Source organism: Leuciscus leuciscus, assembly GCF_965113295.1.
Source record: "Leuciscus leuciscus genome assembly, chromosome: 10".
Taxonomy (NCBI): domain Eukaryota; kingdom Metazoa; phylum Chordata; class Actinopteri; order Cypriniformes; family Leuciscidae; genus Leuciscus; species Leuciscus leuciscus.
Window position 1 is genome coordinate 43,625,698 of NC_138734.1, and position 14,133 is coordinate 43,639,830.

The following is a 14,133-nucleotide window of genomic DNA, read 5'->3' on the forward strand; positions in this document are numbered from 1 at the left end:
TTTTGAATTGGCTTTAATATATATATATATATATATATATATATATATATATATATATATATATATATATATATATATATATGTGTGTGTGTGTGTTTTAATTTTATTTGTAATAATTTTTCTATGAGGTTTCGCCATTTTTATTAGTTTTGATTTTGAGCAGTTATTTTAGTATTATTTATAAACTATCACAGTATTTATTAATGTTCTGAATAAGCTTTATTTCTTTTTCTTTTTTTCTTTTTTTTCATTTTAATTACAGTTTTGGTAAATTTATGTGCTTTTGTCATTTTTATTAGTTTTGATTTTGAGCAGTTATTTTAGTATTATTTATAAACTATCATAGTATTTATTAATGTTCTGAATAAGCTTTATTTTTATTTATTTATTTATTTTTATTTTAATTACAGTTTTGGTAAATTTATGTGCTTTTGTCATTTTTATTAGTTTTGATTTTGAGCAGTTATTTTAGTATTATTTATAAACTATCATAGTATTTATTAATGTTCTGAATAAGCTTTATTTTTATTTATTTTTTCATTTAAATTTTCATCTTAATTACAGTTTTGGTAAATTTATGTGCTTTTGTCATTTTTATTCGTTTTGATTTTGAGCAGTTATTTTAGTATTATTTATACTATTATAGCATTTAATATAGTTTTATTTATAGTTATCTTTAATTTACACACACACGTATATATTTTTATTTTTAGTAGTTTTACTATATGCTTTTGCCATTTTTTTCTTGATTTTTATAAATATATATATATATATATATATCAGCTTTAATCTTAGTAATTTTAGTACAACTTATTTTATTTCAGTTAGTTGCCAAGGTATTATTTCTATTTTTTTAATTACAAGTCTTTTTTTATCTGATATTTTAATTTATTTTAATTTAACGAATTGATTTTAAATAGTTCTAGTTAACAGGCTCTGCTCTACCTCATTCCTGCATTAGTTCCTTTAGCTTGCTCTCAACCTCCTCCACGAAAGCAGGAAAACCAGCATCCAGCAGACAGAGGCGCAGTAACGCCTCCAGGCCTCCAGAGGGCAGCGTGCTCTGATGATACGCCATCGGCAGGGACAGCTCACACTCGCCCAGGAAGAACTGAAGAGGAAGAGATTATAATGCATGAAAAAGTCAGTGTGCACTTCACGGATGACATCTCAGAGGTAACATTAGAATATCACTGACTACAGCATCTAATTCAGCGAGTCAACACCAGAGACAAGCTCTCAGTGCAATCCTGGTACCTGAGAGAGGTGTTTGATTGACAGCGCTCCCATGGCAACGACAGGGGCCTCCCGTGGTGCGTCTTCAGGGGCCTGAAGTGGAAATAGAAATAGATTCATTCATTATAGTCTCAGGACTCACACGGAGGGCCTCACCAGCCGATCAATACTCTCATTACTAATTGAATATCCTCATCCCTGAGAATCCTTCTCATCCCTGCCGCGGGGAGACAACGTGACTAACCATATTTTACACAGAGAATTCCCTTTGTCCCTTTAGAGCCTGAAGTCTGTGTGTTTACATCAGATTCACAAATAAGCAGTTCTGCTGAGGGTGGGATTATTTCACTCGTCGCCCATTTAAATATCCTCATGTGGCAACAGCACCACCTAGTGATCAATTCCAAATGAACATTCATTATTTGTTTTAATTAACTTAAATCAAAGCTGACAAAAAATTATTTTTCAAGTAAATGTCTAATTGTCTGGTCTAGTTATGCACACTTAATTGGTGCATTATATATTAAAGATAAACAATCTCATCATTCTGTCCTACATTATTTCCTGCTAAATATTCTGTTGTGCATCACATCACATGCATTAATTGTGTTGTCATTGTTGTCATTTTACCCGTTTATCGCTTGATATAAATATAGGTGGAAGGATGGATGGATAAAAGGATGGATGGATGGATAAAAGAGTGGATGGAAGGATGTGTGGAAGGGTGGAAGGATGGATGGATGGATGGAAGGATGGATGGATGGATGGATAAAAGAGTGGATGGAAGGATGTGTGGAAGGGTGGAAGGATGGATAAATGGATGGATGGATGGATGGATGGATGGATGGATGGATGGATGGATGGATGGATGGATGGATGGATGGATGGATGGATGGATGGATGGATGGATGGATGGATATGTGGAAGGGTGGAAGGATGGATGGATGGATGGAAGGATGGATGGATGGATAAAAGGATGGATAAATGGATGGATGGATGGATGGATGGATGGATGGATATGTGGAAGGGTGGAAGGATGGATGGATGGATAAAAGGATGGATGGAAGGATGTGTGGAAGGATGGATGGATGGATGGATGTGTGGAAGGATGGATGGATGGATGGATGGATGGATAAAAGGATGGATAAATGGATGGATGGATGGATGGATGGATGGATGTGTGGAAGGGTGGAAGGATGATGGATGGATAAAAGAGTGGATGGAAGGATGTGTGGAAGGGTGGAAGGATGGATGGATGGATGGATGGATGGATAAAAGGATGGATGGAAGGATGTGTGGAAGGGTGGAAGGATGGATAAAAGGATGGATGGATGGATGTGTGGAAGGGTGGAAGGATGGATGGATGATGTGTGGAAGGGTGGAAGGATGGATAAAAGGAAGGATGGATGGATAAAAGGATGGATAAATGGATGGATGGATGTGTGGAAGGATGGATGGATAAATGGATGGATAAATGGATGGATGGATGGATGTGTGGAAGGGTGGAAGGATGGATGGATGGATAAAAGGATGGATGGAAGGATGTGTGGAAGGATGGATGGATGTGTGGAAGGGTGGATGGATGGATAAAAGGATGGATAAATGGATGGATGGATGGATGTGTGGAAGGGTGGAAGGATGGATGGATGGATAAAAGGATGGATGGATGGATAAAAGGATGGATGGAAGGATGTGTGGAAGGATGGATGGATGGATAAAAGGATGGATAAAAGGATGGATGGAAGGATGTGTGGAAGGGTGGATAAAAGGATGGATGGATGGATGGATAAAAGGATGGATAAATGGATGGATGGATGGAAGGGTGGATGGATGGATAAAAGGATGGATAAATGGATGGATGGATGGAAGGGTGGGTGGATGGATGGATGGATGTGTGGAAGGATGGATGGATGGATGGATGGATAAAAGGATGGATAAATGGATGGATGGATGTGTGGAAGGATGGATAAAAGGATGGATAAATGGATGGATGGATGTGTGGATAAATGGATGGATGGATGGATGGATAGAAGGATGATGGATGGATGGATGGATGAATAGAAGGATGGATGGGTTTTGGGTTTTGGATGGATGGATGTGTGGATGGATAGAAGGATGGATGGATGGATGGATGGATGGATGAGTATTTCTGACCTGCTGCTGTTGTGTAGATGTCCCAGGCTCCTCAGGATTGGCTGTTGCAGATGCAGGATTCATCAGATGCTCCGCGACGGGAACATAATCCTGCAGTTTCTCCACAGCTTTTCCACAGAAATCTGCAGCTTCTGCCCGACTGGTGCCCTCAAACTGCAGTCTGAGCAAACGGCTCTCTCCCTTACACACACACACACACACACACACACACACACACACACACACAGAAACATCTCTCAGACCTCGGTTGCATAAACGGTTAAGACTAGTCTTACTACTTGAAAAATGACCTCAGGTGATACTAATCCCATGCGAATAGACCCGCTGTAAATATGTACGTAAATATTCCGTCATTTCCTCTTTAAAAGTAGTTTTCCACGTTTTTTCAAGTATGGAGACGCTTAAAGCATCAGTTGCGTTCTAGACGCTGGGACAATTCCCAGAAGTGGTGCAAAGATGCTTGAGTTCCAGACATGGCGTCTATCTGAGAAGGAACTCAATATTTAAGACGCATGTCTTATGTCTTACATAGTTTGTGGCGCATGTAGTAATTATTCATTTTGAGTTGATTCTCACTTGAATTATAGAACATCGGCATCTTGGTGAACACACATCTTCCCAGTGGTGCAACGAGATAAGTGACAGGCATCTGATCCAGAGACAGTGGGTTCGAGTCCCGCGTGGGACGACTTTAGAAAAATTGTGTTTGTGTTTATTATTCAAGCGTTGTACTAATCTTTCTTTCTCTTGGATTAGAAATAGTTTGTTTTTCTTCATTCTGTGTTCATTCTCATCTGAACTTCTGTTCATTTTGAGTTCAATTTCACTGTTTTTTCATGTATGTTCGGTTTCTGCTGTTTTTGCTCTTCCTGCTCTGCACTGCTGTTCCCCCGCATCGCTGCTTGCAGCTATATTTACAACTGTATTTATATATGTGAAAACAAACCAGGAAAGAAGATACGTTAGGATTGAGGAGAGAAATGAGAGATTCTTCGTGCATTCCAGTGAATTATTAATGGGATATATCGTAAATTAAATCGGGAGAACAGACCACAAATGTGCAGAATATGTTGTCATTTTTTCATACTATTACAACGAAATGCAAATGAAAAAATACAATTATCACGAGGAAACGAATGCAGCGACTGAAACGAGCCCTTGCCATAGATATTATTGTTATAACATGTCACGTTAAAATACCAAGTGTTACGTTATTCTCATGATGTCTGAAAATAAATCATGAAAGAAAGTTGACAGCTCATTCAGTCAAACTGACGGATCAGCTTTATTATGATTTGAAATTATTAGTTTCAGTCTTTTTGAATGGAAGTTCCCCAAACCGGAAGTGCGACCCATAATTCATAACGCAGTGAGATCGTCAGGAATAAGGTGGATAAGATGCAGTGCTGTTTGTAACAATAATGCAACTTATAGGGACTTGTTTGTTTTCAAGGTAAGCATCAGTATTCATGAACTATGAGTTTTTTTTTTTAGAGAAGAGATCATTAGCTTAATTAACGAGGCACAGAGTCTTTGAGGTGTAAGCTGAAGGTCACTCAGAAGCAGCTATTTTTTTTATTTAAATTTGCATATTAAAATTGTTTATTGCTTTCAAGGACAAAGAGGCGGAGCCTGCCTTCAGGACAACACGTGCAAATCAGGTGAAAAGAAAAAAAATGTGAAATGTGCGAAGAAGAAAAAAAAGATCACAGTGATGCTTCTCACCTTTAAAGTAATGTTGAACAGCAGACTGTCTGATTTATGCTGGATCTTCAGGAAGCTCTGTGCATTGAGCAAAGAAAAACCCTCCTACAAAACAGAAAACAGGACCACACATCATCATTATCCAGCAGAGACTCGTTTAATAGGATTATATCGGGCTGAAAACACATCGTTAAAGCAGAGCAGCCTCCTCCAGTGTTTCTAATGCAGTCTGTCAATCCCACTGCAAACACAATGATCAGTTAAAGCGTTAGTTCACCCAAAAATGAGAATTCTGTCAGTAATTGCTCTCCCTCATGTTGTTCAACCCCGTAAGACTTTCGTTCATCTTCAGAACACAAATTAAGATATTTTCGATTAAATCTGAGAGCTGTCTCACTCCTTCATAGGCTTCTGTGTTATTGAAATTTGCCGGCCCAGAAAAGTTAGTAAAGACATCGTTAAAATAGTCCAAGTGACTACAGTGGCACAACCTTACGTTTATCAAGCGACGAGAATACTTTTTGTGCGCAAAAACACACAAATAACGACTTTATTCCACTATACATTTTCTTCTGTGTTTCTCTGAGTGAGTTCACGTTAGGGTTGCCAACTTCAGAAAAGAAAAATGCGGGACAATCGGGGTTCTTTACAGGAAAATAAGGGACACTCAAAATGTTTGTACTGTATCACACAGTATATGTCATTTCAGGTTCGTATGTGTTTAAAATTTTCTCAGATATAAACACATTTGTTTTGCTTAACCTATTTATGTACAATTTAATTCTAAAACGAATTTTAAGGTCACACAAAAAAGTCACATACCATACAAACCATACACACAAAGCATTTATCTGAAATAGAAAGCTTTTGTAACATTATATACTACATTTTGAAGACATTAAAGAAAGTAATAGCATACTTTTCCCTCAGGAAGATTTCATGTTGTCTTGCGTGGCTGGATGTTGGACTCATGAACAATAATCACGTTGTTTGAAATCACCAAAACTGATTTGCCGAAATCAAAACCTGGCCGGACAGTGAAAGGGATTTGCCGTTAGCGCGAGTCCGGAATCTCCGAATCGAACCGGTAGCGACCAGACAGCAGAGGATTCTGTTCGCAAATCAAACAATAATTTGTCCCAAAAGAATAATTAATTCTCAATTTAGAGTCTGTTATTCGTATGTGAGTGTGGGCTGTGATTGGATGATGTGGTCTCGTGATCACTAAAGTGTCGTGTTGCTGTTGTATCAGTCAGTGGTTAGATCAGCGTAGCAGTCTATTTGACTCGGGACAAAATAAATTAGACCCAAAATACGGGACATCACGGCTAATTCGGGACAGTAGTGAGCCTGCGTTCTGACGTACAACCCAGAAGCGCTGCGATAGTCACTTGGACTATTTTAAACATTGTCTTTACTAACTTTTTGGGCCGGCAAGTTTCAATAACACAGAAGCCTATGGAGGAGTGAGACAGCTCTCAGATTTAATAAAAAATATCTTAATTTGTGTTCCGAAGATGAACGAAAGTCTTACGGGGTTGGAACAACATGAGGGAGAGTAATTACTGACAGAATGTACATTTTTGTGAGAACGAACCCTTTAAGACACTGTAGTTAACAACTAAAATGTTATGTTCTGGAGAAAATATTAATGTTTTTTTAACAATGCAAAAGTTGCATCAACAATGCAAGGATGATGTGTGGGTGGATGCCTCTATAATGAAAAAATATTTTCTCCATTGAGACATTGAGTGCAAGGTATTTTTGCTGTTACACAAGCATGTCAGAAGAGGGCTCTACTAACAACCTCAATGCCACGACTGCCATGTTCACCAGGACACAGGCGACGTGTAACCAGGACCCACATTCATTCTAGCTCTCCAACTACTACTGTTACTATTGCTTCTACTAACAGCTCTACTAAAGTGGGGTGTAGGTGAGGTTTTACAGGGACACTTTCACCTGATTTCTTGTAAAACTATGGCCTGGTTTCACAGACAGGGCTTAGATTAAGACAGGATTAGGCCTTAGTTAAATTAGTAGCTTTTATAAACGTGCCATAGAAGAAGAAAAAAGGTGTGCATCTTGAGACAAAACACTGGCATTGACATATTTTAGGATAAGTAGCTTTCAGTTAAGACAGCTCAAACATGCATTTTAAGATTAAGCCTTCAGTTTGTGAAACCGGGCATTAAACTCAAATTATTTCCTTTGATTTGTCATCATGATACATGATGTGGAAAGTGCAGTGACTAAATAAATGGCACGCTTCTGAAAACCTGCAACAATTATTAAGTAAAATTTTAACCCCCCCTTTTCGCATAGACATGAAAATCACTATCCAAACTTAAATGGTTGTAAATTCAAGAATGCTTTGGAATATAGACATATGGTTGGTCTTGTTTTAAAGAAGACATTTGTCAGATTATTGTAGAAGTGAAATAAATTATTAAAGTAAAAAAGAAAAAAAGTTATACAAGTTTGAGTTTATGAAAATATACAATGTAAAAATATTATTATTTATATTTTATATAAAATATATATATTACAAAATATATTTTACTCTGAAACTGCAAGAACATTAAAGCCAAAAATCTAAACAAGTTATGTTCCAAATTTTAGGTTGATATCTCAAAAAATGAGCTTTCAGTGAGATTTTATTTGGGCACAGTACCAGACTTTTTCACTAGATGGACAGCCAAGCTTCCTACTGACCATATAAGGGCGCCTCCATTTTCATATATGTTTTGAGTGATCTGAACCATGTATTTCCATAATTTTCATACAATTTATGAAGTATACATCCTATTCAGAAATAGTATGGGTGGTTTGGCAGTATTTGATTTGATTTCAACCTCGAATAAACACATGAAAAGAGGACATGTGCGTTATAGCTCGCTGCCGCATCAGAAATCGAGAATCCATATTTTTCTTTATATTCAAAACATTTTCAGACCTTTTTTTTTCTCATAAAATTGAATTGGTGTTATCTTTTGAACTCTTGGCATGAAAACAAACTGAGGTTTCTACCAATCTTTTATGATTTTTCATGTTTATTTCTATTTCAAAATAAAGGCCTAAACACACCTAATGAATATGAAATATTCTTGCTGCAAATTGATAAATTACTGCTCCTCTGTAATTTATTTTAAAAAGCAGCCACCAAATATGAAAACTAGAGATTGTAAGCTTTCAAATGATATATAGGTTGTCAATATTACTTTAGGTTTTTACTAAGATATTATTGTTCTAAAAATATATGGGCAACCGACACTTAAGAGGTTAATGTAAAAAAAAAATATATATATAGAGAGAGAGAGATTTTTCCTCTATGCAAAGATGCTTAAAGATAAAATAAGATAAAATTATTATCTTTGCATGTTCTTTGCACTTTTTTTATTGTGCAGATTATGTTTAGAACAAAAAAACTACTGATTTTAAGAAACACATTTGATGGAAATGGAAAAAGTAGGGCTTTATTGCATTTGGAAACTACTTCGCAAACTTGCTGGCTGCATATCAAAGAAAAAAAAAGTGGTGTTCAGATTATAGACACACATCCGAGACTGAACGCCGGTTCCTAATCTCAGAATCACCTAAAGCTTTGCTCTGGATGAGCGCGCTGCCTCGTTTGGCTCTGTTGTTCTGCATAAAAGCTTGAAATGTGACTCTTTCTCCAAATGCACCATGAGGAGCCAGAGACTATTGTGTCCACGAGTCCAAGATTGAGGCTTATTGTTGGGAGATATCCGAAGCACTCAGCCTGGCAATCCCTAAGGGACAGCGACAGGCCTGGCAGGAAGGGGATTATGCTGTTCTTTCTGCGGGTGAAAAGAAATACGGTCAAGCTCTTATGATGGGCTCAGTGGAACCTGCGCTATCCTGACCTGCACTTACAGCCTGATGGGAAGAAGAGTGTCGACGGCTTAGAGAGAGCCATTTCATAAACAGCCAACAAGCCCCTAAAAATAAATTTTAATTGGTCACTGGACAGATACTGTGTGTTTTTACCTAATCTTACCAAGAGTTCCTGGCCTTGAGATACTAGCAGATGACCGGAGCCCAGAATATTCAGCTCCAGTTGGCCAGCGCTTTCACTGGACTCGAAAATCTGAAAGAAACAACAATTATGAAAGTGTTTTTGAAACCAGAATATAACAAGAGATTTAAGGGTGGACTCAATTTGAGAAGGTAAGCAACAACCCAGAACACCCAGCATCCACTTAACAATGTCATAGAAATCACCCACAGGCCAAAGCACATAGAAACCATCCAAAACACCCAGCACCCACTTAACAACACCCTAGAAACCATCCAAAACACCCAGCACCCATTTAACAACACCCTAGAAACCATCCAAAACACCCAGCATCCACTTAACAACGCCTTAGAAACCATCCAAAACACCCAGCATCCACTTAACAACGCCCTTGAAATCACCCAAATCACATAGAAACCATTCAAAACACCCAGCATCCACTTAACAACTCCCTAGAAACCATTCAAAACACCCAGCACCCACTTAACAACGCCTTAGAAACCATCCAAAACACCCAGCATCCACTTAACAATGCCTTAGAAACCATTCAAAACACCCAGCACCCACTTAACAACACCTTAGAAACCATCCAAAACACACAGCATTCACTTAACGACGCCCTAGAAACCACCCAAATCACATAGAATGATAGAAACCATTCAAAACACCCAGCACCCACTTAACAACGCCCTAGCAACCACCCAGCATCAATTAACAACGCCCTAGCAATAGAGCAACACACCAAACTTCACTGACAACTCTTTAAAGCAGCACTCAGTAGCTTCGGGATTTCTTCGCTGTATTCTCGCTTTTTGCTCGCAGGTTTCTCTCTAGAGCTCCCCCCACAGCTTCGGAATAGATATTTGACAACATTGTAAAAACACGTTGGTGATTCTCAGACACCAGAGGCTATACAGCCGTGCAAAGGCAAAAGACCTTAACTTCAATTTTGGTCAAAATGAGTTATTGCCATTTTTGGAACAATGGACATCAGTTTTATCATGTGGAAAAATATCTTGAGTCAATTTTGTTCTTTTCTGCTAAAAATAAGATGTTGTTTTTGTCATAACTTCCAAAAGCAGAGGGAAAGCAAAGGCAGAAGCCCTTAACATCAGTTACGGTCTTTTAGCTTTGTTCCGCTGCACTCTAGAATGCTGGAATCAAGTTACAGTTGGAGTTAAGGCACTCTGCCTTTGTTTTACCAACGTTAAATTTTTGCCGCGCTGAAGTTACGGTGTAACGTTAATGCCTATATGTAATTGCAAACAACGCGAGTGGGTTGGGGACGCCTCACGATAAGTAAGGGGAGGAGAAAACATTACCACGCAAACAAACAAACCCAGCAGATATAACTTAGATTGCAGCTTACCTTTTTTTTTTAACATGGTCAAACTCAAAATCCATGGAAAACGACATCCACTGAGAAGACAATCCATTGTTTAAATCCATCATGTGCCGGCTGGCTAACCTAATCTATCAAAGTGCAAGTTGTCCGGAGGTTGACATTTTAAGTGTCGCTGTGGGTAGGCTATTAATAGGCAGACGTCCGGTTAAACAGTTAAAATTAGGGTGACCCAAACGTCCTGTTTTCCCAGGACATGTCATGGTTTCACGTCTTGTCCTGGCCGTCGTGGCTGTTTTTTAATTTTTTTATAAAGTGATGAAAATGTCCTGGTTTTTGGGCCGTTAAGCATATACTTTAAATTTACTGGCGCTTATCTTTGCAGACACAACATATGAAACCGGCTAATCAGCGCGTTCCTCAATCCGCAACGGCAAGCAGAGAGCACGTCAGAAACCATCCAAAACACCCAGCACCCATTTAACAACACCCTAGAAACCATGCAAAACACCCAGCACCCACTTAACAACACCCTAGAAACCATCCAAAACACCCAGCACCCACTTAACAACACCCTAGAAACCATCCAAAACACCCAGCACCCACTTAACAACGCCATAGAAATCACCCAAAGCACACAGAAACCATTCAAAACACCCAGCATCCACTTAACAACTCCCTAGAAACCATCCAAAACAACCAGCATCCACTTAATAACGTCCTAGAAACCATCCAAAACACCCAGCACCCACTTAACAATGACTTAGAAACCATCCAAAACCCCAGGTATCCACTTAACAACACCCTAGAAACCATCCAAAACACCCAGCATCCACTTAACAACGCCCTAGCAACCATCCAAAACCCCATCAACCACTTAACAATGCCTTAGAAACCATCCAAAACCCCAGGTATCCACTTAACAACACCCTAGAAACCATCCAAAACACCCAGCATCCACTTAACAACGCCCTAGCAACCACCCAGCATCAATAAACAACGCCCTAGCAATAGAGCAACACACCAAACATCACTGACAAAAATTTAATACAGGCCTAGTAGTGGACAACTACACAAGCAAGCACCTTCAAAGTCTTTAAACAAATCTATTTTAGAATAACTGTTTATAGTAGTACTAGTAACACTGTATTGTTTTCTCTTACTGGCTTACATCTTTTTTCAACAACAACTAGGCTAATGGTCAAAAACTATGTTTGCATTTTTCCCACTCTGAGGTTTTTAATGAATAACAGAATAAACATATTTCACTTATAAAACGAAATTGTCCTATTTTCCCTTCCGTTGAAAGTAAAACAAATTTTATATAGCCTATATAAAAAAGGGCGGGACTTTTCTCCCACGTCTCACCTTCCACGCGCAGTTCCTTCCTGAGGACTTGGATTTTTCCTTTTCTTTGGGCAGAAATCGACCGTAGCGTCGCAGTTTCCAAACACTTTTGGAAATTGTCGCGTCTTTCGAATGCTCTTGTGAAGGATCACTTTCCATGTTCGCGTTCACTTTTCTCCCTCGAATCTGAAGCGAGTAAAACTGATAGACGGAGGAAGGGGCGATTGACGGTTATATTTCAAACAGCGTACTAGCAGGTACTAGCATATTAACGCGCGCAATGCGCATGCGTCAGGATCCCTACTAGATATTTTCAACATCGCGTTTTGAGTTAGTTTTAAAAATTCATTTATATTTATATTTAATTTAATAATGTTAGTTCTGAAGTTGCTAATTCGTTAAAATTTGATTTTACACATTTTTGAAAACGTGTAGCCTATAAAAAAACGGTGGTTTAATTTGTATAAATCTAGGCCTATGGTCTGTCACACACAAAAATAGGTCTATAATAATAATAATCAGACAATGTCAGTTGCATTGATAAAGCCACTCTAAATCTTGAGTTTTGTGTGTAAAAAAGCTGTTGAATGCGAATATTGTGCATATCGTGGGCAGTGTTGGGTGTAATTAATTACTTTTTCCTTGAAAAAGTAAAGAAAGGGATTACTCTTAGTTTTTCTGTAATTTAATTACAGTCACTTCTGTTGTAATTACATTAAATACTGTATAGACACAGACATTCTAAAACAATAGTGGATTAAACATAAACATTTTATGTAACCTATGTTAAAATTTATGTTTTTAATGTAACCTCCCTTTGCACACTTTGGTCAGTTCAAGAATAATTTATGCAATTGTAAGTTATTTATTTCATAGAATTTAAAGAGCAGTTTCACGTCTATCCTTATTGTTCAAATGGTTGAGGTTGATATGAGATTTAGAAAGTAATTAGTAATCCAATCATTTTTAGAAAGAGTAATAATTACACTGTTGAAGATTAACTTTTTTAGAGTAACTTACTAAACACTAGTGGTCTCCGTCTCACACACACCGACACACACACACAAGTTTACTTAGCTATTTAAATGGGAACATAGACTTAAATGTTTCTTATACTGTTCAAACTGCATATTTTATCCCCTTACTAACCCTAAATACACACTTACACACACACATGTTGTTTAGCCTACTTATCCTTTACTTTTCCTGTACAAACTTACACTAACCCAGCCCCTATACCTACCCATCACACACACACACACACACACACACACACACACACACACACACACAAACTCTCTCTCACACACACACACACACACACACACACACACACACACACACACACACACACACACACACACACTAACCTGACCCCTAAACCTACACATCAGACAAAACTTTCTGCATTTTTACTTAAAAAACAAACAAACTTTAATTACTTTATTTTTATACCAGATTTACAAATGAGGATGTCACTAAAGGGAGGTTTTTGGAGATTTTGTCAGGTTTTGGTCACTTCTACAAATTTGTCCCTAAAATATAGATCATCACACACACACACACACACACACACACACACACACACACACACACACACACTCTCTCTCTCTCTCTCTCTCTCTCTCTCTCTCTCTCTCTCTCTCTCACTCACACACACACAAACACACTCACCGACACACACACACACACACACACACTCACGCACTTACACGAACACACACTCAAACACACACATACGCTCTCACACACACACTCACTCATATAAAAATAATAATCAGACAATGTCATTTGCATTGATAAAGCCGCCCTAAATGTAAAGTTCCCGTGAGATGCGAGGATCGGCTGTATCGTGAGTGAGTTCTCCAGTGTCGGGCACCTGACACTGAGTGGGTGGGCTGAGCTCTCGCTTCTATGGCAACCCGACAGATCAGCATCACCATATGCACCATATTCACCATATTCAAGCGAGCAGAGGACTCGGGACGGCGGAGATGGTGTCCGGCTGATCATGTGGGTTACGGGATCTCGGGTGTTTGCTTGTGAATGTGACTGACAGCTGACGGGGATCCTGAGGGTCCGTGACCTCCGCGTGCGCTCCTCACACGTCATTCAATCCTCAGACTTTACGTGCGCACAGCAACACACTCAGTGCCTTGAAGCCGGAGACCTGGATCTGGCGAATTTGGGAAGCCTAATGGCAGGTGACAGGTGACCCTTCAGACTATTCGGGATCTGTTGCAAGGGGGTTTATGTAGCAAACCGGATTAATTTGTAATTTAATTGTTCGCGCATTCGCTTCAATGTCATA

General features: G+C 38.6%; 1 protein-coding gene across 2 annotated transcripts; it reads right to left on the reverse strand.

Annotated features, from left to right (window-relative positions):
• Positions 1–73: 73 nt before the first annotated feature.
• Positions 74–12,110, reverse strand: rec114 (REC114 meiotic recombination protein). Of its 2 annotated transcripts, none has more exons than XM_082181669.1 (6): positions 11,844–12,110; positions 9,116–9,205; positions 5,116–5,199; positions 3,391–3,570; positions 1,258–1,329; positions 74–1,111 (listed from the first exon to the last, which is right to left on the reverse strand). In XM_082181669.1, the coding sequence occupies exons 1-6, from the start codon at positions 11,979–11,981 to the stop codon at positions 947–949; spliced, it is 729 nt and encodes a 242-aa protein (XP_082037795.1). In that variant the 5' UTR covers positions 11,982–12,110; the 3' UTR covers positions 74–946. The 2 variants fall into 2 exon arrangements, with proteins under 2 accessions (XP_082037795.1, XP_082037796.1); XM_082181670.1 differs by lacking the exon at positions 11,844–12,110 and adding an exon at positions 10,505–10,919 and having other exon boundaries at positions 9,116–9,206.
• Between the last annotated feature and the right edge of the window lie 2,023 nt (positions 12,111–14,133).